Source organism: Hyperolius riggenbachi, chromosome 10 (assembly GCF_040937935.1).
Source record: "Hyperolius riggenbachi isolate aHypRig1 chromosome 10, aHypRig1.pri, whole genome shotgun sequence".
Taxonomy (NCBI): Eukaryota; Metazoa; Chordata; class Amphibia; order Anura; family Hyperoliidae; genus Hyperolius; species Hyperolius riggenbachi.
The window spans coordinates 242252648-242277551 of record NC_090655.1 but is presented as its reverse complement, the minus strand read 5'-3'; the positions used below and the strand labels follow the sequence as shown (position 1 = coordinate 242277551).

Below are 24904 nucleotides of genomic sequence, written 5' to 3'. Positions count from 1 at the left end.
CGCAAATGGAGAAAGCAGAAAGATGGATGGGCACCGCAGTGGGCGACAGCGGACAGGTAAAGTATAAATGCAAAGGCAGGGAGGCACATTTACTCTACAGGGAGACAGCACCGGGGGTTTCTTTGCTCGTCCTAATAACGCACAACGATACCGCCGCGCAACCCGGTCGAGTATGTCAGCCTGGGATTTATCAGCATGTCCGATCAATACAATGCAACCAATTTCAGGCTGAAATTGGTTGCATCGGTAATTGGGCATGCTGTTGGCTGCACCAATTTTTATCCAATTTGATAATAATTATCGCATTGGATGGTCGATCGGCCGCCAAGTCGAGTTATGTATGGGCAACTTTAGGCTGCTGAGAAGTGTGTGCGTTAGCAGATATGTGATTGCTGTTGCAGCTTCTGCAGTCAGATAGAGGCCAGCACTACAACCCCACAATCCCTTGCATCACCTACTGCTCATACCAGGTGCAGAAGTAGTTGTAGTGCGGAAGTGCGTTGCCCCTGCATCCCCTGTGCAGCGCTTCAAGTGGATCACAACTGTCATGATCGGGGAGGATGTGTGGGGCCAGATCGGGGGCCCTGGGCCCCACGTTACCTTTTGCCCCAGGGCCCCCGCGTGGCTTAATCCGGCCCTGCGTAAGGCAAGAGCGAGGTATGTGAGGGTTAACTCGCCTAGCCACCACCTTCATTATGTTGCCTTCTATGATGCATTTCATCTCCATAGACTTCTGCCTTCAGAGCGAAAGTTTGGGCTTGTCCCCAGAATTGTGATGGAAGACTGGAGTGTAAGGTGAGAGCATTGGCTGCACAAGTGGAGAAAGATTTTCCAAGAAAGCATACCTCCCAACTTTATGAGATAAGAAAGTAGGACACTTAAGGTTTAGCCACACCCTTAATCATGCCCCACCACACCCCTTATCATGCCCCGACACATCCCTAGTCACGCATACCATAAAGATTTCATTAGAAAAATATGTTGTTTTATGATTCAAACCACTCTGGTCCTTTCTATCCTGGTTCATTTTCTTTAATTTTAACATTTGAAAATAAGAAATATATCAAATTTAAATGATGGGAATAAAGTTTAAGTAAATTAAACACAACTTTCAGTAGAAAAATACATATATTTACACAGATTCGTACATCAGTCCTAAAAGAGGGACACATGAGCGAGAAATAGGGACAGAGGGACTGGCTTCCAAAAGAGGAACAGTTGGGATCTATGGGAAAGTAATGAAAATCCGAAATAGATTCTGACTACTCTCAACAGTATCCCAAACTAAAGTAATTATTTCCCATAATTTATGCTTTATATTGTTATTAGGGAAATGTATAAAACGAGTTACTTGTCAGAAGAACTTTCTCACAATGACACTGTAGTTCCTGTACTGCCCACTGGGTGGTTACAGTGAGTGATTTTTAGAGAGGGAAAGATCCGTGCAGGGGCGGAGCCTGCATACAGGAAGCAGCAGATAGAAGACATTGTTGGGACTGGCAGCACAGGAGGTAATTAGAGATTATTAAATACTTTATTATAGCGAGTATCATCCCCGCCCTCCCATCTGTGTCCCCTTCACCTGGTGCTATGTATGCTGTATAAAGATCACTGGTTCCTTCTCATTATCTCTGCACCAGAAGAGCTTACACTCTAATGACAGTGTCAGTCTGATTACAGTATGCTGTAATAATCAGTCTCTGCCATGCTGATTATGGGGATAATGTAATATTTCTCCATCCTAAGGGCTGGTATACATTAGCCGATATGCACTTACACTCTATGAATGATCCAATCAGAATTAACAGATTGTTTACTGATCAGAAATAGGGATGAGTGTCCCGGTGCACAGCCAGAAGGAGGAAGTATATGAGAACTGAAACATAACGTGGCGGGCGCTGCTCAGAGGTGGTGACAATTGTGAAGTAACCCCGGATCATCCACAAGGCAATTCTAGGCAGTTACCTAGGGCCTGGGGAGAGTCTAGGGGCCTGGTGAATGTTAGCTACCACTAAATCTTGCTAAAAACCGCCAGGTGATCATAAGCAGTGGTGCTATCTTGCCTAGGGCTCCATTTCATCTTAATACTTTTCTAGTTAAAGGATACCTTAGGCAAGTATATTTTTTTACAAATGGGGGGACTAGGCATTTGTAGTGGGCTCTCCTCATGCCCACCATGCCCATGCCCCGTTCTCCTCCGTCACCCTCTGTTACTCTGTAACGACCCCCCGAACTTACTTCCTGTTTGGTAGGGCCGGGGCAGACTGCACAGGCGCTGCCCGGCAATGTGCGTCTGAGAGCGTTCTGCGTATGCGCGCTACACGTCACAACTTTATAATGCGCAGAGTGCTCCCGGTCATGCAATAGATGATGCACGTCGCCGGGCAGCACCTGCGCAGTCTGCCCCGACCCTCCCAACTAGGAAATAAGTTCAGGGGACCGTTACAGAGGGACGGAGGAGAACGGGTTTTTGAATTTATATTTGCGCTAAGGTATCCTTTAACCGCCACTATCACAGTCCTCTTTACTTGAGATTTGAGTTCTGTTCACGATCATTCCACAGACGAGTCAGAAATTACCAAAAAAACAATCATCTGAGTCATTAAATGACTGGATTTCGCTGTAACTATCGGTCATTCCAGCTCATATCATGGAATGTGATTGTGCAACTGATTAACTGATATTGCAAAAACCTAATGGAAGTTGCTGGGTTATAAATCAGACAGGGGAGCCATTGTACACGTCTGTATATTGGTCAGGCACTCACATCCTATCATTCACCAATTAGAAAATGGATTGTTTGCCCAAAAGGTCCCACATGTATAAACACCTAGCACAGGCCAGAGTCCTACAGATTAGATAATTCTGTGCTTATTATCCCTCTACAGAGAGCAGCTTCCTGTGTAGATCACATGACCACATCCCTGAGGATGGAAGACTGGAGTCGCATGACTGAGAGGATATTAGACCTCACCCTGGAGATCATCTACCTATTGACCGGAGAGGTGAGGAGGATTCCTAGAGGGGCAGACAACATAACTCCTGTCTATATTAATAAAACACAAACTTCACAGGAGAAGTGAGGAGGCTTCTGGGATTGTCTGTTGACATTAATGTTGGTCTTTTAATGCAGAGTGTTCCACCTGTAAAGTCTGGTGATCGGGTGAGCATTACAATACATCTGCCTCTCTCCGGGACACCTGAGGGAAAGAACAAGCAGGAGATTCTACATGTCACCTACAAACTCCTCCAGCTGCTAACTGGAAGCTACTCAAATGAGGAATGGCGAGATGTAGGACACAAAGATCTCAACAAGGTCGTTGTGATGGAGAATCAGCCGCCCCTCACATCACCGGGTAAGAGGAGACTTTCATTTTTTGTAACGAGAAAGCAGTATGGAGGGTCCACCTAGATCCTTCATCATCTGTTAAACAGATAGAGACAATATATTCAGTCAGTATGTGTTTCCTACAGACGGATCCAGTAACAGAAGCCCACCAGAGAGATGTACAGATCCTCTTTATTCTCAGGATTGTCCACAGGAAGACCACAATTATGCTTTCCATTATCAGGTAGATGTTTGTTTAGTGATGAAGTGTCCACAAACTGCATTATATTTCAATATGGTCTCAGTTTATCGGTACTTACAACAATGATTTGTATAAATGTAGGTTAAAGATATGAGAGCTGATATTAAAGAGAAAGCAGAGGCTCATCTGCAGTCTGTAGAGGAGGGTGGAATGTTGGAAACAGTAAAGACGGAAGAAGAGACATTTATGAGGGTTGTTCAGACATCAAAAAACAACTATGAAAAGATAAGTACAATTAAAGAGGAAGAAGAAGAAATGGATGTGAGGGCAGATCTGCAGCCGATACAGGATGGCGAAACAATGAGGACCATTAAACAAGAAGACGAAGAGATGGATGTTAGGGAAGATGTGCAGTCTATGAGGGATGGTGAAGCATTGAGAGCCATCAAAGAGGAAGAAGAAGAGACAGATGTGAAGGGAGATCTGCTTTCTACAGGGGAGGATGAAATGGGGTGGATATCCAAGAAGGAAAAAGAAGACAAGTATGTGAAAAATGATCATCAACTTATGGAGGAGGATGCAAAAATGTCGACAGTTAAAGATGAGAAAAGTTCCCCAGATAATAGGACAGGTAAGCAACAAATTGTTGAAATAGTTAGCAGTTTTATCTAACGAGATTAGATTGAACCAATGGTACATGAGAAGGTTAAGATCATGGCTGCTGGGTTCATGTGAATGGGATATTGGTGAATGACATATTATAAGAATTTAAAGGTAACTTGAAGTGAGAGACATGTGGTGGCAGCCATTTTTACACCATATGAAATTCCCATGGTACACCATATTAGTGGAAATGAGTAAGGTTCATCTCCATTCCTCAGTATAACATCATAGCACCAACAAATGAGGAGGGGATACTGTACACCATATGAAAGGCCCATCCCCATTCCTCAGTATAACATCATAGCACCAACAAATGAGGAGAAGATACTGTACACCATATGGAAGGCCGTCTCCATTCCTCAGTATAACATCACAGTACCAACAAATGAGGATGAGATACTGTACACCATATGAAAGGTCCATCTCCATTCCTCAGTATAACATTATAGTGTCAACAAATGAGGGGGAGATACTGTACACCATATGACAGGCCCATCTCCATTCCTCAGTATACCATCATAGCACCAACAAATGAGGAGGAGATAATGTACACCATATGAAAGGCCCATCTCCATTCCTCAGTATAACATCATAGTACCAACAAATGAGGAGGAGATACTGTACACCTAATGAAAGGCCCATCTCCATTACTCAGTATAACATCATAGTACCAACAAATGAGGGGGAGATACTGTACACCATATGAAAGGTCCATTTCCATTCCTCAGTATAACATCATAGTACCAACAAATGAGGAGGAGATACTGTACACCATATGAAAGGTCCATCTCCATTCCTCAGTATAACATCATAGCACCAACACATGTGGAGGACAGTAGGCCTGAACGATTTTTGGAAAAAATTTAATTGAGCGATTTCTGTCTGAAATTGTGATTTCGATTCACGATTTCCTTCAAATCAAGCTTTGTTCCCCCTCTTTGCCTGTTTGTTCCCCCCTCTGTCCCCCTGTCTCTCTTTGTGCCCCTTTGCCTCTGTATGCCTCTCCTGGGTCTCTCTCGCCCCCTTTGTGTCTCTGTGCCCACTCTGTGTCATCTCTGTGCCTCCTCTGTCTCCCAAGCTGCATCAGCTTCAAAGCACAAGTGCAGCGATGCCAGTCTATCCACTTCGCCTTCTGCAGGCTCTAATGCACGGAATACTTCCTGTATGTCATGTGACATACAGGAACCCGGAGTTTTGCCAAGCCCAAGAGTCGGCAGACAACGATAGAGGACGGACAGCGTTTCGTCTCGTGCGGAAGGTATGTCCAACGCTGTGGGCCGCATGTCCCGGGACTTTGAAGATGTGGCTTGTGGAAATGACGTGATCGCGATAATTGTCACTTTGATGATTCCAAAATTGTGAACTTGGTGATCACGATTTCGGTTTAAATTCGATTTATCTTTCAGGCCTACCGTACACCATATGAAAGGCCCATCTCCATTCCTCAGTGTAACATCATAGCACCAACAAATGAGGAGGGGATACTGTACACCATATGAAAGGTCCATCTCTATTCCTCAGTATAACATCACAGTACCAACAAATGAGGAGGAGATACTGTACACCATATGAAAGGCCCATCTCCATTCCTCAGTATAACATCATAGCACCAACAAATGAGGAGGAGATACTGTACACCATATGAAAGGCCCATCTCCATTCCTCAGTATAACATTATAGCACCAACAAATGAGGAGGAGATACTGTACACCATATGAAAGGCCCATGTCAGTTCCTCAGTATAAGATCATAGTACCAACAAATGAGGAGGAGATACTGTACACCATATGAAAGGCCCATGTCAGTTTCTCAGTATAAGATCATAGTACCAACAAATGAGGAGGAGATACTGTACACCATATGAAAGGCCCATGTCAGTTCCTCAGTATAAGATCATAGTACCAACAAATGAGGAGGAGATACTGTACACCATATGAAAGGCCCATGTCAGTTCCTCAGTATAAGATCATAGTACCAACAAATGAGGAGGAGATACTGTACACCATATATAAGACCCATCTCCATTCCTCAGTATAACAGTACCAACAAATGAGGAGGAGATTCTGTACACCATATGAAAGGCCCATCTCCATTCCCCAGTATAACATCATAGTACCAACAAATGAGGAGGAGATACTGTACACCATATGAAAGGCCCATCTCCATTCCTCAGTATAAAAAAATGAAAAAGAGAAGAACCGAAAGCCCGATATGGTGTAGTATGTCAAGATAATTGGATTATTAGAAAGAGTATGAATTGTATACTCACAAACCAGGGTTACCTCCAGGTAACCACTGTATAGGCAGGTGAGGAGATTAGCCTGTCCCCACTCAGGATTAAGAAGTCGCTCTCTGTAGGCTTGAAAAACAAGAAGGGGTATCCCCCTCCACCAAAGGTGGATACAATCAGTATTATGATAGAGAACAGAGGCGCCAAAAGGATAAAAACAATATTTAAAAATTTTAAAATTATTGCTTAGGAGGCAGTGGTGGACTCACCTCCCACAAGCAGACACAACAACTGTGTATTCACAAAAGGGAAATTTATTGGTATACTCCAAATAGGATCGCAACGCGTTTCGCAGGTCAAACCCGCTTCATCAGGCAATTACAGGAAGGAGCACACAACTGGGGGTAAGAGGCAACACATTTGTACAATACCTGAACAAAACTGCATATAGATAAACATAAATATTTGTGTGAGGGAATTCACTGGAGTGATTTAAGTTAACAGGAAGAGGTGACTAGTTATTATGCTTTTGTGGGGGGTGGAAGGACACAACAGGAGGGGGAGGAGGGGGGGGGGTTTGGAGGACCCAACAGGAGGGGGGGGGAAGAAGGCGGAATGCCAGGGGGAGGGGGGGAAAAGGGGGGGGGAAAGGAGAGTGGTAATAAGGATTGGAAATGGGAAAATGGGAGGGGGGGGGGAAAGGGAGGGGGGGTTTGTTTTAAGGGGAGGAGGAAAATGATGGTAATTTTAAGTATTATATATAAAAAAAATATATATATATAAATATCAAATTGTAACATTAATATTCATAAACATAAAAAAACGTTGATCTCAAGCATGTGGCGAGATAATTGTCTAACATACAGTAAACAGTATCATAATTCATATATAAACACGCACCCATACATATGTGCATTAGGAGCAGTAAGACTATATGAGATATTGCAAAGGAGTTAAGGGATGGAGATCATACATTGGGTGTTTAAGAGAGACAAACAGAGCAATTTGTGGAAAACACTTAATAAAACAATCACCAAAAAGGATTCACTTACCAGCAGTATGTCCAGATAGCACCTGGTGCCTCAGTGGCCAAGTGATACTGAACTGCTGTTTATATAGCAGTGAACAACTCCCCTTAGCTAATTGGAATGTGGGGCGGGCGCTTAATTTCCCGCCATGCGCGATTACGTCATTACGCATGCGTACATGCGTATCTTGACGCGTAATGGCGATCATTTATTCATGCGTACATGCGTATTTTGATGCGTAATGGCGTAAAGGGATTGCGTATTTTTGATGCGCGTATGTGTATATTTTTTTGAATGCAAAATGCCTGTGATGAGAAGGGGCGCATGCGTACTTAGCTTGATGCCATGCGTATGGTGGCCTGGAATGGGAATATAGCGTGTCTATGGACGCGTTGTGACGCAGACCCATTGCTAATAATAACAGAACCACTAGTTAACATTCATACATTTCAGGTTACTTGATCTGGCTGTATGCACCATTGTAGATGTACAATTATGTGCACTTATTGTCATACGCAACAATGTCATCTATTAGTGTAAACGCATGTATATATGAATGAGTAAAGTGATAATACAAATCAGAGCAAACTGTAAAAGGTTCTGACTGGCCAACTAAGACATAGAGTATTTATATTAGCAGGGTCACGTTGGATTAATTAATATTACGCATATTGTTCATAAAACACCATTATAAAAATAAACTAAAAACCCAAGAAGAATATAATAGTAATTAAAAATAGTAATATTAAAGAAATAATAATATATAATAAAAATAAAAAAATATATATAAAAAAACACAATGAGAATATAAGAAAATAAGAACTCGAACGTATGACACAGACCGATAAAAGAGGCGACTATGTTAAAATAATATTGATATGTTATGATCAATGTATTTTTTCTAGTTGTTCGTTGAGTCCCTCTGGAATGAGAGTCCTCAGTATTTGTATCCAGAACATTTCTCTCGCTTTCAGTATTTCAAAAGCATTGTGCTGTTGCGGGTGAATGGATTCTATGAGTGTTATACGGAATAGTGTGGGGTCATTGTGGTGGTGAGTGCCAAAGTGTCTCGAGACGCTGTGAAGGGGAAAGTTTTTCAGTATATTTCTTTTATGTTGTCCAATCCGGCTTCGTGCCGGTTGTGTCGTGCGGCCCACGTACTGGAGGTGGCAAGGGCAGGAGATCACATATATAATATATCTTGTAGTACAAGTGATCGGGTGTTTAATTAGGTAGTTTGTTTTGGTGGTATTGGAGCAGAAAGAGGTGGTGACATTGATGAATGGGCAAGCTTTGCATCTAGTATTGCTGCAAGGAAAACAACCCGGGGAGTGTGCAGCATTTGGAATTGAGTTGGATATTTGTGTGCGAAGTTTGCTGGGTGCTAGCAGGTTGCGCAAATTGGGGGCTCTTCTGAATGTGATTTGAGGTTTTTGTGGAATAGATTGTCGCAGATAGGGGTCTTGTAGTAGGATATCCCACCTATTTGTTAGAATTGATCGGATCTGTGGGTGTTGGGCATTGTATCGTGTGATGAATCGGGGGCAATCTGTGCTGGGTGGCTTGGTGGGGGGCTGAGTTGGGTTATGCGTTGGAGTTGTTTTAGCTTTGAATTTTGCATCCTTGATAAGTTTTTTGGGGTATTTTCGTGCCAGAAATTTGTTAGTGAGTAAATCTGATTGTGTGTTGTAGTCTGAGATGTCTGTACAATTTCTATGAATCCTTCTGAATTGACTATATGGTGTGTTAATGGTCCAGGGGCGATGGTGGAAACTTTCAAAATGTATATAATTGTTAGCATCTACCGGTTTGAAGTATGTTTTGGTTTTTATAGTGTTAGATTCTATGAACAGTGTAAGGTCCAGGTATTCAATATTAATGGGGTCGTGTTGTGAAGTGAATTGTAGTCCAGCAGCATTGGAATTGAGATAATTGATGAAGAGGGGGATCAGGTCAATATTGCCTTGCCATATCAGGATGAGGTCGTCTATGTACCGTTTATAAAAAACTATGTTGTCAGTGAAGGGGTTATTTGCTTGTAATTTTTGTAGTTCTAGAAGTCCCATGGATAAATTTGCATATGAAGGGGCGAACAACGAACCCATAGCTGTACCATTGGTTTGATGGTAAATTTTATCAGTAAAAGAAAAGACGTTGTTTTGTGAGATAAATTCAGTACATTGCACTAAGAAAGATTGTTGGTCATAGGGCATTGCCGGATTAGTAGACAAAAAATGTTTAATAGCTGAAATGCCATAGGAATGCGGTATGTTTGTGTACAAAGAAGTTACATCGCAGGTGGGCCATACAAAATTATCTTGCCAGGTTATGCCTTTAAGTAGTTCTATCAGGTGTGCGGAGTCTCTGAGGTAAGAGTCCAGTGATTGTACATGGGATTGTAGATGTTGGTCCACAAAGCGTGAGAGGTTGCTGGTCATGGAATTTATACCGGATATGATGGGGCGTCCTGGTGGTTTTGTTAGGGATTTGTGTATCTTGGGGAGATAGTAAAAAAATGGTGTTTTGGGATGAGGGTTGATGATGTAGTTTCTTTCATTTTTGGAAATGATATTGTTGGATAGGGCATTATTGATGAAGGTTTTTAGTGTTTTGTTAAGCTCCGTAGTGGGATCCACATCAAGGGTAGTGTAATATTTAGTGTCACCCAAAAGGCGTGCTGCCTCTTCCAGATAGTCCTTTGTGTTAAGAATGACAATCCCTCCCCCTTTGTCTGCTGGTTTAATGGTGAGGTCATGATTATGCTGTAGTGTCTTAATGGCGATTTTTTGTTGGCGGGTCAGGTTGGATGATGGGTTTGGGTTGTCAGTGTGTATGTTCTGTAGGTCATTGAGTACTAGTGAATAGAACGTGTCGATATAGTTACCTTTTGAAGCTACAGGATAGAATCTCGATCTTCCTTTTAGTTTTGTGGTGATGTATTGTTCTGTATGAATTTCGGAGGGGGATAGTGTACAGATTGGTATGGTATCATCGTTGGTGATGATTAGGGCTGTCGGGTCACTGGGAGGGGGCGGGTTTAGTTTTTTTATTGCGAAATGTCGTTTGAGTGTTAGTTTTCGTATGTAGGCGTTTAGATCGGAAAAAATCTCAAACATATTTGACTGGTTGGTAGGACAAAAGGATAATCCTTTTTCCAACAATGTGGTTTCATAGTGGGATAGTGAGTGATCAGAAAGGTTAAATATACATTTGGTTTGTATTGAAGGGGGGGTGGGATTGGTTAGTGTTTTCCTCGTTTTTCTTTTACCGCGTTTGCCCCTTTTTCGGAGTCGGGTAGTGGTCTTTTTTTCTTTGGTTGGAATATGGTCCGAGAAGCTATCGGACTGGGGAGTTGGGTAGCTAACAGGTTCTGGGATAGTGTGGTAGGTAGGTCTAAAAAAGAGGATGTAAGAGTGGTCTCGGCATTAGTGTTGGTGGTGTGTGGGGTGGTAGGGCCGTTCAAGTTGGGTTGAAAAAAAGTTTCAATGGAGGTTTGAGTGAATGTGGTTGGTTGTTCTGAGCTAGTGTTGTTTTCAATGTGAGGGGTTGTAGGAGCTTGATTGGACATTGGGACTGGTCGAGGGCTGTCGCTTACGGAGGGGATGGGAGTGGTAGGTTCCGAGTCGTATATGCTTAACTGTGAAGGTCGGATTGGTGAATTGTGCTCTGATTCTAGTAAAGTGGGGGGGGGGGGATTGTCACTCATCCTGGGTTCAACTGTTTTGGATACGTTTGTAGGTAACAGGGACAATGGAGCATTTTTGCCCGAGAAGTTGAAATTTGGGTTCATTAACGGGATCCCACTACGGAGCTTAACAAAACACTAAAAACCTTCATCAATAATGCCCTATCCAACAATATCATTTCCAAAAATGAAAGAAACTACATCATCAACCCTCATCCCAAAACACCATTTTTTTACTATCTCCCCAAGATACACAAATCCCTAACAAAACCACCAGGACGCCCCATCATATCCGGTATAAATTCCATGACCAGCAACCTCTCACGCTTTGTGGACCAACATCTACAATCCCATGTACAATCACTGGACTCTTACCTCAGAGACTCCGCACACCTGATAGAACTACTTAAAGGCATAACCTGGCAAGATAATTTTGTATGGCCCACCTGCGATGTAACTTCTTTGTACACAAACATACCGCATTCCTATGGCATTTCAGCTATTAAACATTTTTTGTCTACTAATCCGGCAATGCCCTATGACCAACAATCTTTCTTAGTGCAATGTACTGAATTTATCTTACAAAACAACGTCTTTTCTTTTACTGATAAAATTTACCATCAAACCAATGGTACAGCTATGGGTTCGTCGTTCGCCCCTTCATATGCAAATTTATCCATGGGACTTCTAGAACTACAAAAATTACAAGCAAATAACCCCTTCACTGACAACGTAGTTTTTTATAAACGGTACATAGACGACCTCATCCTGATATGGCAAGGCAATATTGACCTGATCCCCCTCTTCATCAATTATCTCAATTCCAATGCTGCTGGACTACAATTCACTTCACAACACGACCCCATTAATATTGAATACCTGGACCTTACACTGTTCATAGAATCTAACACTATAAAAACCAAAACATACTTCAAACCGGTAGATGCTAACAATTATATACATTTTGAAAGTTTCCACCATCGCCCCTGGACCATTAACACACCATATAGTCAATTCAGAAGGATTCATAGAAATTGTACAGACATCTCAGACTACAACACACAATCAGATTTACTCACTAACAAATTTCTGGCACGAAAATACCCCAAAAAACTTATCAAGGATGCAAAATTCAAAGCTAAAACAACTCCAATGCATAACCCAACTCAGCCCCCCACCAAGCCACCCAGCACAGATTGCCCCCGATTCATCACACGATACAATGCCCAACACCCACAGATCCGATCAATTCTAACAAATAGGTGGGATATCCTACTACAAGACCCCTATCTGCGACAATCTATTCCAGAAAAAACTCAAATCACATTCAGAAGAGCCCCCAATTTGCGCAACCTGCTAGCACCCAGCAAACTTCGCACACAAATATCCAACTCAATTCCAAATGCTGCACACTCCCCGTGTTGTTTTCCTTGCAGCAATACTAGATGCAAAGCTTGCCCATTCATCAATGTCACCACCTCTTTCTGCTCCAATACCACCAAAACCTAATTAAACACCCGATCACTTGTACTACAAGATATATTATATATGTGATCTCCTGCCCTTGCCACCTCCAGTACGTGGGCCGCACGACACAACCGGCACGAAGCCGGATTGGACAACATAAAAGAAATATACTGAAAAACTTTCCCCTTCACAGCGTCTCGAGACACTTTGGCACTCACCACCACAATGACCCCACACTATTCCGTATAACACTCATAGAATCCATTCACCCGCAACAGCACAATGCTTTTGAAATACTGAAAGCGAGAGAAATGTTCTGGATACAAATACTGAGGACTCTCATTCCAGAGGGACTCAACGAACAACTAGAAAAAATACATTGATCATAACATATCAATATTATTTTAACATAGTCGCCTCTTTTATCGGTCTGTGTCATACGTTCGAGTTCTTATTTTCTTATATTCTCATTGTGTTTTTTTATATATATTTTTTTATTTTTATTATATATTATTATTTCTTTAATATTACTATTTTTAATTACTATTATATTCTTCTTGGGTTTTTAGTTTATTTTTATAATGGTTTTTTATGAACAATATGCGTAATATTAATTAATCCAACGTGACCCTGCTAATATAAATACTCTATGTCTTAGTTGGCCAGTCAGAACCTTTTACAGTTTGCTCTGATTTGTATTATCACTTTACTCATTCATATATACATGCGTTTACCCTAATAGATGACATTGTTGCGTATGACAATAAGTGCACATAATTGTACATCTACAATGGTGCATACAGCCAGATCAAGTAACCTGAAATGTATGAATGTTAACTAGTGGTTCTGTTATTATTAGCAATGGGTCTGCGTCACAACGCGTCCATAGACACGCTATATTCCCATTCCAGGCCACCGTACGCATGGCATCAAGCTAAGTACGCATGCGCCCCTTCTCATCACAGGCATTTTGCATTCAAAAAAATATACACATACGCGCATCAAAAATACGCAATCCCTTTACGCCATTACGCATCAAAATACGCATGTACGCATGAATAAATGATCGCCATTACGCGTCAAGATACGCATGTACGCATGCGTAATGACGTAATCGCGCATGGCGGGAAATTAAGCGCCCGCCCCACATTCCAATTAGCTAAGGGGAGTTGTTCACTGCTATATAAACAGCAGTTCAGTATCACTTGGCCACTGAGGCGCCAGGTGCTATCTGGACATACTGCTGGTAAGTGAATCCTTTTTAGTGATTGTTTTATTAAGTGTTTTCCACAAATTGCTCTGTTTGTCTCTCTTAAAGGGAAGGTTCAAGCAAAAAAAAAAAAATGAGTTTCACTTACCTGGGGCTTCTACCAACCCCATGCAGCCATCCTGTGCCCTCGTAGTCACTCACTGCTGCTCCAGTCCCCCGCTGGCAGCTTTCTGACCTCGGAGGTCAGGGCCGAATTGCGTACATTTTTACACATTCCCGCTAGTGCAGGAACATTAACGCATACATTTTTACGCGTTAGTGGTGCAACGCGTAAATTTTTGTTCCTGCACTAGCTGGAATGCGTAAAAATTTATGCAATGTGGCCCAGACCTCCGAGGTCAGAAAGCTGCCAGCGGGGGACTGGAGCAGCAGTGAGTGACTACAAGGGCACAGGATGGCTACATGGGGCTGGTAGAAGCCCCAGGTAAGTAAAACTCATTTTTTTTTTTTGCTTGGACCTTCCCTTTAAACACCCAATGTATGATCTCCATCCCTTAACTCCTTTGCAATATCTCATATAGTCTTACCGCTCCTAATGCACATATGTATGGGTGCGTGTTTATATATGAATTATGATACTGTTTACTGTATGTTAGACAATTATCTCGCCACATGCTTGAGATCAACGTTTTTTTATGTTTATGAATATTAATGTTACAATTTGATATTTATATATATATTTTTTTATATATAATACTTAAAATTACCATCATTTTCCTCCTCCCCTTAAAACAACCCCCCCCCCCCTTCCCCCCCCCCCTCCCATTTTCCCATTTCCAATCCTTATTACCACTCTCCTTTCCCCCCCCCTTTCCCCCCCCCTCCCCCTGGCATTCCGCCTTCTTTCCCCCCCCCCCCCCTCCTGTTGGGTCCTCCAACCCCCCCCCCTCCTCCCCCTCCTGTTGTGTCCTTCCACCCCCCACAAAAACATAATAACTAGTCACCTCTTCCTGTTAACTTAAATCACACCAGTGAATTCCCTCACACAAATATTTATGTTTATCTATATGCAGTTTTGTTCAGGTATTGTACAAATGTGTTGCCTCTTACCCCCAGTTGTGTGCTCCTTCCTGTAATTGCCTGATGAAGCGGGTTTGACCTGCGAAACGCGTTGCGATCCTATTTGGAGTATACCAATAAATTTCCCTTTTGTGAATACACAGTTGTTGTGTCTGCTTGTGGGAGGTGAGTCCACCACTGCCTCCTAAGCAATAATTTTAAAACTTTTAAATATTGTTTTTATCCTTTTGGCGCCTCTGTTCTCTATCATAATACCAATTCCTCAGTATAACATCACAGTACCAACAAATGAGGAGGAGATACTGTACACCATATGAAAGGCCCATCTCCATTCCTCAGTATAATATCATAGCACCAACAAATGAGGAGGAGATACTGTGCACCATATGAAAGGCCCATCTCCATTCCTCAGCATAACATCATAGTACCAACAAATGAGGAGGAGATACTGTACACCATATGAAAGGCCCATCTCCATCTCTCAGTATAACATCATAGCAGCAACAAATGAGGAGGAGATACTGTACACCATATGAAAGGTCCATCTCCATTCCTCAGTATAACATCATAGTACCAACACATGAGAAGGAGATACTGTACACCATATGAAAGGCCTATCTCCATTCCTCAGTATAACATCATAGTACCAACACATGAGGAGGAGATACTGTACACCATATGAGAGGCCCATCTCCATTCCTCAGTATAACATCATAGTACCAACAAATGAGGAGATACTGTACACCATATGAAAGGCCCATCTCCATTCCTCAGTATAACATCATAGTACCAACACATGAGGAGGAGATACTGTACACCATATGAGAGGCCAATCTCCATTCCTCAGTATAACATCATAGTACCAACAAATGAGGAGGAGATACTGTATACCATGTGAAAGGCCCTTCTTCATTCCTCAGTATAACATCATAGTCCTGACAAATGAGGAGGAGGTACTGTACATCATATGAAAGGCCCATGTCATCTCCTCGTATAAGATCGTAGTACCAAGAAATGAGGCGGAGATACTGTACACCATATGAAAGAACCATCTCCATTCATTAGTATAACATCATAGCAGCAACAAATGAGGCGGAGATACTGTACACCATATGAAAGAACCATCTCCATTCATTAGTATAACATCATAGTACCAACAAATGAGAAGTAAATGCTGTACATCATATGAAAGGCCCATCTCCATTCCCCAGTATAACATCATAGTCCTGATAAATGAGGAGGAGATACTGTACACCATATGAAAGGTCCATGTCAGTTCCTCAGTATAAGATCATAGCACCAACAAATGAGGAGGAGATACTGTACACCATATGAAAGGCTCATCTCCATTCCTCAGTAGAACATCATAGTACCAACAAATGAGGAGGAGATACTGTGCACCATATGAAAGTCCCATCTCCATTCCTAAGTGTAACATCATAGCACCAACAAATGAGGAGGAGATACTGTACACCATATGAAAGGCCCATCTCCATTCCTCAGTGTAACATCATAGCACCAACAAATGAGGAGGAGATACTGTACACCATATGAAAGGCCCATCTCCATTCATCAGTATAACATCATAGCACCAACAAATGAGGAGGAGATCCTGTACTCCATATGAAAGGCCCATCTCCATCCCTCAGTATAACATCATATCACCAACAAATGAGGAGGAGACACTGTACACCATATGAAAGGCCCATCTCCATTCCTCAGTATAACATCATAGTGGCAACAAATGAGGAGGAGATACTGTACACCATATGAAAGGCCCATCTCCATTCCTCAGTATAACATCATAGTACCAACAAATGAGGAGGAGATACTGTACACCATATGAAAGGCCCATCTCCATTCCTCAGCATAACATCATAGTACCAACAAATGAGGAGGAGATACTGTACAGCATATGAAAGGCCCATCTCCATTCCTCAGCATAACATCATAGTACCAACAAATGAGGAGGAGATACTGTACACCATATGAAAGGCCCATCTCCATCTCTCAGTATAACATCATAGCAGCAACAAATGAGGAGGAGATACTGTACACCATATGAAAGGTCCATCTCCATTCCTCAGTATAACATCATAATACCAACACATGAGGAGGAGATACTGTACACCATATGAGAGGCCCATCTCCATTCCTCAGTATAACATCATAGTACCAACAAATGAGGAGGAGATACTGTATACCATGTGAAAGGCCCTTCTTCATTCCTCAGTATAACATCATAGTCCTGACAAATGAGGAGGAGGTACTGTACATCATATGAAAGGCCCATGTCATCTCCTCGTATAAGATCGTAGTACCAAGAAATGAGGCGGAGATACTGTACACCATATGAAAGAACCATCTCCATTCATTAGTATAACATCATAGTACCAACAAATGAGAAGTAAATGCTGTACATCATATGAAAGGCCCATCTCCATTCCCCAGTATAACATCATAGTCCTGATAAATGAGGAGGAGATACTGTACACCATATGAAAGGTCCATGTCAGTTCCTCAGTATAAGATCATAGCACCAACAAATGAGGAGGAGATACTGTACACCATATGAAAGGCTCATCTCCATTCCTCAGTAGAACATCATAGTACCAACAAATGAGGAGGAGATACTGTGCACCATATGGAAGTCCCATCTCCATTCCTCAGTGTAACATCATAGCACCAACAAATGAGGAGGAGATACTGTACACCATATGAAAGGCCCATCTCCATTCCTCAGTGTAACATCATAGCACCAACAAATGAGGAGGAGATACTGTACACCATATGAAAGGCCCATCTCCATTCCTCAGTGTAACATCATAGCACCAACAAATGAGGAGGAGATACTGTACACCATATGAAAGGCCCATCTCCATTCCTCAGTGTAACATCATAGTACCAACAAATGAGGGTGAGATACTGCACACCATATGAAAGGCCCATCTCCATTCATCAGTATAACATCATAGCACCAACAAATGAGGAGGAGATCCTGTACTCCATATGAAAGGCCCATCTCCATCCCTCAGTATAACATCATATCACCAACAAAGGAGGAGACACTGTACACCATATGAAAGGCCCATCTCCATTCCTCAGTATAACATCATAGTGGCAACAAATGAGGAGGAGATACTGTACACCATATGAAAGGCCCATCTCCATTCCTCAGTATAACATCATAGCACCAACAAATGAGGAGGAGATACTGTACACCATATGAAAGACCCATCTCCATTCCTCAGTATAACATCATAGTACCAACAAATGAGGAGGAGATACTGTACACCATATGAAAGGTCCATCTCCATTTCCTCAGTATAACATCATAGTACCAACAAATGAGGAGGAGATACTGTACACCATATGAAAGGCCCATCTCCATTCCTCAGTATAACATCATAGCACCAACAAATGAGGAGGAGATACTGTACACCATATGAAAGGCCCATCTCCATTCCTCAGTATAACATAGTACCAACAAATGAGGGGGAGATACTGTACACCATATGAAAGGCCCATCTCCATTCCTCAGTATAACATCAGAGCACCAACAAATGAGGAGGAGACACTGTACACCATATGAAAGGTCCACCTCGTGCATACATTTAATAAAGGCATATGGAGAAAAGAGCACCTGATATTGCTGCTTGTAGAATATCGGTAAAATTATAGATATTTTTACTACTTAATTCCGATAGTAAAATGTTGTTAATGTTTACAGATATCTTACTAGGACCTAACCCTACTCTCACACAGAAACCTTCCTCCACCGATACCTAAACTCATCTTACTTAATTTCCGCCTATTGCCGCTAAGCACAGCTTTTATCTTTTCCCTGAATGGCGACACCCTGTTTTCCACGGCAGCTCAAGCACCCTTTTTCCTGTTTCACCACTTTATGCCTCAGAAAGCTTGCATTATTTAACTTTATCAGCTAGCCATTAAAAGGTATTACTTCGTACTTCATCCTTAGTACCCCCAACACTGTGATACCAATAATTTTGGTCTACTGTGTATTAGAGGGTGGCTACATGAGGTTTTATTTTGACAACTGACGGGTTTTACCCCTTGAGCACCAGAGCGATTTTCACTTTTCAGCTCTTTTTCCATTAATTTGCCAATAACTTTATCTCTACTTATCACACTGAAATGAACTATATCTTGTTTTTTTCATCACCAATTAGGCTTTCTTTGGGTAGTACATTATGCCAAGAATTATTTTATTATAAATGTGTTTTAATGGGAAAATAAAAAATATTTGACAAAAATCCTTATTTTTCAGTGTTCAGCCATTATAGTTTTTAAATAATGCATGCTACCATAATGAAAATCCACGTAATTTATTTGCCCATTTGTATCGGTTACTACACCATTTAAATAATGTCCCTATCACAATGTCTAGCGCCAATATTTTATTTGTAAATAAAAGTGCATTTTTTTCAGTTTTGCGTCCATCCTGAATAACAAGCCCATCATTTATAAAGTAACAGTAATATACCCTCTTGACATACATCTTAAAAAAGTTCAGTCCCTAAGAAAACTATTTATGTATTTTTTTACTGTAATTTTTTTTTCAAAAAAAAATTTGGGGTAACTATTGGGGAGTGTGGGAGGTAAGGGGTTAATTTCAAATGTAAAAATAGGGCTTTGCATTTTAAAAAAAATGCTTTTAGATGTAGTTTTACTATTTGGCTTCAAGATGGCCTCAGTCATTTTTTATAATGTGTCCTGGAAGAGAAATACTGGGTAGTATGTACACTTACAGGAAGTACACTGATGATAGGAAACTTTTATCTTTTAGAATGATCGCGCAGCTTCTCAGAGAAGCCACCATTCATTGCTTTGGGGACTTAGATCAATGAATGGGATTTGCTTTCCGGGTGAGCGGGTGGCGACGTGAACGAGCGCACAAGTGAGCGGGAGCGCAGACAGCAGTGGTGGCAGCGAGGATACGTAGATTTACTCCCCTGGGCGTTTAGGTTTAAAGGGGAGTAGATATACTGTACAGAAGCTGTGAAGTGGTTGATCTCTTTCCCATTCATAGCTCAGTGAAGGTTTTGCCATTGAGGGGGGTGGATGTGCGTGTGTATGTATGTGTGTATATATATATGTATGTATATATATATATATGTAAATACAGAGGGTGCTGCAGCACACAACAGGAAAATAGTGACAGGGGCTCTTGGTTACGCTTTAACGCGTTTAAGCTCACCAACTGCGCCAAAGTGTCCCCGATCTGGTGAGTCCTACTCTAACCAGGCAAAAATGCTCGTTTTTATCAGCGTTCTAGTGGGAACCATGCCAAAAGCCCAGGGGTCAGCTAAATGGGAGAAATGAAATTAAAAACACCTCACCTTCTACTAGCTACTCACTGAACTATGAGCACCGCTCATTTATATGCTTAACTGTGCTAGAGATGGGTGTGGTTATGCACGCTCACAGGGGAAAATAATATAAGCCAAGGGATGAGCAGCACAAACCGAATTTTAAACGCGTTAAAGCGTAACCAAGAGCCCCTGTCACTGTTTTCCTGTTGTGTGCTGCAGCCCCTCTGTATTTATATATTTCTTATGGAGTCTGGGGACCTCCAGTGCTGCGGGCATGCTTTGCATAGTATTGCATAAAATTCGGTTTGTGCTGCTCATCCCTTGGCTTATATTATTTTCCCCTGTGAGCGTGCATAACCACGCCCATCTCTAGCACAGTTAAGCATATAAATGAGCGGTGCTCATAGTTCAGTGAGTAGCTAGTAGAAGGTGAGGTGTTTTTAATTTCATTTCTCCCATTTAGCTGGCCCCTGGGCTTTGGCATGGTTCCCACTAGAACGCTGATAAAAACTAGCATTGTATGGTTAGAGTAGGACTCACCAGATCGGGGACACTTTGGCGTAGTTGGTGAGCTTAAACGCGTTAAAGCGTAACCAAGAGCCCCTGTCACTATTTTCCTGTTGTGTGCTGCAGCCCCTCTGTGTTTATATATTTCTTATGGAGATTGGGGTTCTCCAGTGCTGCGGGCATGCTTTGCATAGTATTGCATAAAATTTGGTTTGTGCTGCTCATCCCTTGGCTTATATATATATATGTATGTGTATATATATATATATATATATATATATATATATATATATATATATATATATACAGTGGTTTGCAAAAGTATTCAGCCCCCTTGACGTTTTCCACATTTGGTCACGTTACTGCCACAAACATGAATCAATTTTATTGGAATTCCACGTGAAAGACCAATACAAAGTGATGTACATGTGAGAAGTGGAACGAAAATCATACTCGATTCCAAACATTTTTTATAAATAAATAACTGCAAAGGGGGGTGTGCGTAATTATTCAGACCCCTTTGGTCTGAGTGCAGTCAGTTGCCCATAGACATTGCCTGATGAGTGCTAATGACTAAACAGAGTGCACCTGTATGTAATCTAATGTCAATACAAATAGAGCTGCTCTGTGATGGCCTCAGAGGTTGTCTAAGAGAATATTGGTAGCAACAACACCATGAAGTCCAAAGAACACACAAGACTACAGGTCAGGGATACAGTTATTGAGAAATTTAAAGCAGGATTAAGGTCCGTACACACGCCGGACTGCAGGCAACGACGGGTCCGTCGTCACTTCCCGCTGGGTGGGCGTTCCAGCGACAGTCCGGAGTGTGTACAGTCTGCCGGCGGACTGTCGCTGGAACGCCCACCCAGCGGGAGGTGACGACGTCGTTGCCAGCAGTCCAGCGTGTGTACGGATCTTTAGGCTACAAAAAGATTTCCAAAGCCTTGAACATCCCACGGAGCACTGTTCAAGCGATCATTCAGAAATGGAATGAGTATATCACAACTGTAAACCTACCAAGACAAGGCCATCCACCTAAACTCACAGGCCGAACAAGGAGAGCGCTGATCAGAAATGCAGTCAAGTGGCCCATGGTGACTCAGGACGAGCTACAGAGATCTACAGCTCAGGTAGGGGAATCTGTCCATAGGACAACTATTAGTCATGCACTGCACAAAGTTGGCCTTTATGGAAAAGTGGCAAAGAAGAAAGCCATTGTTAACAGAAAAGCATAAGAAGTCCCGTTTGCAGTTTGCCACATGTGGGGGACTCCGCAAACATGTGGAAGAAGGTGCTCTGGTCAGATGAGACCAAAATTGAACTTTTTGGCCAAAATGCAAAACGCTTTGTGCGGCGAAAAACTAACACTTCACATCACTCTGAACACACCATTCCCACTGTCAAATATGGTGGTGGCAGCATCATGCTCTGGGGGTGCTTCTCTTCAGCGGGGACAGGGAAGCTGGTCAGAGCTGATGGGAAGATGGATGGAGCCAAATACAGGGCAATCTTGGAAGAAAACCTCTTGGAGTCTGCAAAAGACTTGAGACTGGGGCGGAGGTTCACCTTCCAGCAGGACAATGACCCTAAACATAAAGCCAGGGCAACAATGGAATGGTTTAAAACAAACATATCCATGTGTTACAATGGCCCAGTCAAAGTCCAGATCTAAATCCAATCGAGAATCAGTGGCAAGATCGGAAAACTGCTGTTCACAAACGCTGTCCATCTAATCTGACTGAGCTGGAGCTGTTTTGCAAAGAAGAATGGGCAAGGATTTCAGTCTCTAGATGTGCAAATCTGGTAGAGACATATCCTAAAAGACTGGCAGCTGTAATTGCAGCAAAAGGTGGTTCTATAAAGTATTGACTCAGGGGGCTGAATAATTACGCACACCCCACTTTGCAGTTATTTTTTTTTTTTTTTAAATCTTTGGAATCGTGTATGATTTTTATTCCACTTCTCACGTGTACACCACTTTGTATTGGTCTTTCACGTGGAATTCCAATAAAATTGATTCATGTTTGTGGCAGTAATATGACAAAATGTGGAAAACTTCAAGGGGGCCGAATACTTTTGCAAAACACTGTATATATGTATATATATATATATATATATATATATATATATATATATATATATATATATATTCTGAAAAATTATTTATTTTCCAACAGATGGACATGATGTTGGGAGCTCTTCCGAGGAACATCTTCAACAAACGAATACAGCACCGATGTCACATCAGACAAGTCACACAGTTGTCACACATCCTTTTTCATGTCCACAGTGTGGGAAGGGTTTTTATGAAAAAAGGGACCTTCTTAGACATCAGAGAAGTAACACTGGCGTCCATCCTTTGTCATGTTCTGTGTGCGGAAAAAGTTTTAATTATAAAACAAGCTTCCTTAGACACCAGAGAAGTCACACAGGTAACCATCCTTTATCATGTTCAGAGTGTGGGAAAGGTTTTAGTGACAAAAAAGAGCTTCTTAGACATCAGACAGCTCACACAGGCAAGAAGCCATTTTCCTGTTCAGAATGTGGGAAATCTTTTTCTTGGAAAGTAAGCCTGGTTACTCACCAGAGAAGTCACACAGGCATTTGGCCATTCTCTTGTTCTGAGTGTGGAAAGGGTTTTGATCACAGAGGAGCTCTTTTAATACACCGGAGATGTCACACAGGTGAGCGCCCATTTTCATGTTCAGAATGTGGTAGAGGCTTTGGTAGGAAAGCAGACCTTCTTATTCACCAGAGAATTCATACAGAGGAGCGTCCATTTTCATGTTCAGAGTGTGGGAAAGGTTTTATCCGCAAAGGAGATCTTCTTCTTCACAGTAGGAGTCATGCAGAAGAGCAATTATTTTCATGTTCTGAGTGTGGAAAAGGTTTTGTACGGAAAGGAGACTTTCTTTCTCATCAAATGAGTCACACGGGTGAGCGGCCATTTTCATGTTCAGAGTGTGGGAAAGGTTACTCCCGAAAAGGAACCCTTCTTGCACACTATAGAGTTCACACAGGTGAGCGTCCTTTTTCATGCTTAGAATGCGGTAAATTGTTTTCTCAGAAAAAACTTCTCCTTGCACATGAGAAAAGGCACACGGGTGAGCGTCCTTTTCCATGCTCAGAGTGTGGGAAATCTTTTCGTGCAAAAGGAGACCTTGTGAAACACAAAACAATTCATGCAGCTGACCGTTCTTTTGCATGTTTGGAGACAGAATGTGGCAAACGTTTTGCCCAGAAAAGGAGCCTTCTTATACACATGAGAAAACACACAGGTGAGCGGCCTTATGAATGTGCAAAGTGTGGGAAAAGCTTCATAGAGAAAAGACAACTAAAAAACCATCAGAGAGATCATGACGCTTGAATGAATGTAATTGTTGAATTTCTTCTTACTGGATTAGCTGATAGAGGCTTTGGAGAGTAATAGCACAAGGGCCATACCTTTTTATCTTGGGCACTAGCTGCCCTGTTTCTCTATACCTTATCCTATTGATATCCTTACCCCAGCTAGCTGCCTTGCCATGATGATGGAGAGCGGACTTGTGAGAGAGCAGCTGATTGCCAGGGTGATTATTGTTTAAGCCATTAATTAGTTTAATCGTTAGTTCTATCACTAGAATAACATGACCGGCCATGGTGACAATAGGGTCACAGTAAGGGTGAAAGGGGTGGGTACATTGAGGGAGGGAAGGGTAGACCCAGTAAAGGAGGATGGGGCAGGCACAGTAAGGGAGAAAGGGGCGGGCACAGTGAGGGAGAAAAGAGTGTTTACAGAGAGGCGGCGGGATGAGCATAGTAAGGGAGTGAGGGAGGGACAGGTGGGCATCGGGCACAATTCTTACTCCATGACACAAAGAAATCAGTTTAATTGCAAAGAATAATAACACTGAAACCATCCATAAAGCCAGAGATGGATTGTGGTGAACTGTGGCCCTCGGCAAGGTAGCAGCTTTGACTCCTCCTTCTCTTTGTGGCAAGGATGGGTGGGCACAGGTGATCAGAGGAGATGGAAGCTAGGCCTTAGGCATGTCCCTAGCTTGCCTTGTGGGTGATTCTGCTCTGCATGGAGCAATCATACATTCAGAACACATATAACATTCTCCAGACTAGATTACTTCACTATGATTTGGAAAAAGAGTTCACGTTAAAGAAATGCTATCAC

General features: G+C 42.1%; 1 protein-coding gene across 1 annotated transcript; it reads left to right on the top strand.

The window, feature by feature from the left end:
- Nucleotides 1-1462: 1462 nt before the first annotated feature.
- LOC137535104 (zinc finger protein ZFP2-like) lies at nt 1463-24406 on the top strand. Its single transcript, XM_068256905.1, has 6 exons — nt 1463-1511; nt 2889-3005; nt 3134-3356; nt 3475-3572; nt 3672-4161; nt 22917-24406. Exons 2-6 carry the CDS (start codon nt 2913-2915, stop codon nt 24104-24106), a joined length of 2094 nt encoding a protein of 697 aa, XP_068113006.1. The 5' UTR covers nt 1463-1511; nt 2889-2912; the 3' UTR covers nt 24107-24406.
- Nucleotides 24407-24904: the final 498 nt, after the last annotated feature.

Coding starts and splice junctions, on each gene's coding strand:
- LOC137535104 (XM_068256905.1), top strand. CDS start 2,913: ATGACCACATCCCTGAGGATGGAAGACTGGAGTCGCATGACTGAGAGG. Junction 3,357..3,474: donor GCCGCCCCTCACATCACCGG/GTAAGAGGAGAC, acceptor TGTTTCCTACAG/ACGGATCCAGTAACAGAAGC. Junction 3,573..3,671: donor ATTATGCTTTCCATTATCAG/GTAGATGTTTGT, acceptor GTATAAATGTAG/GTTAAAGATATGAGAGCTGA.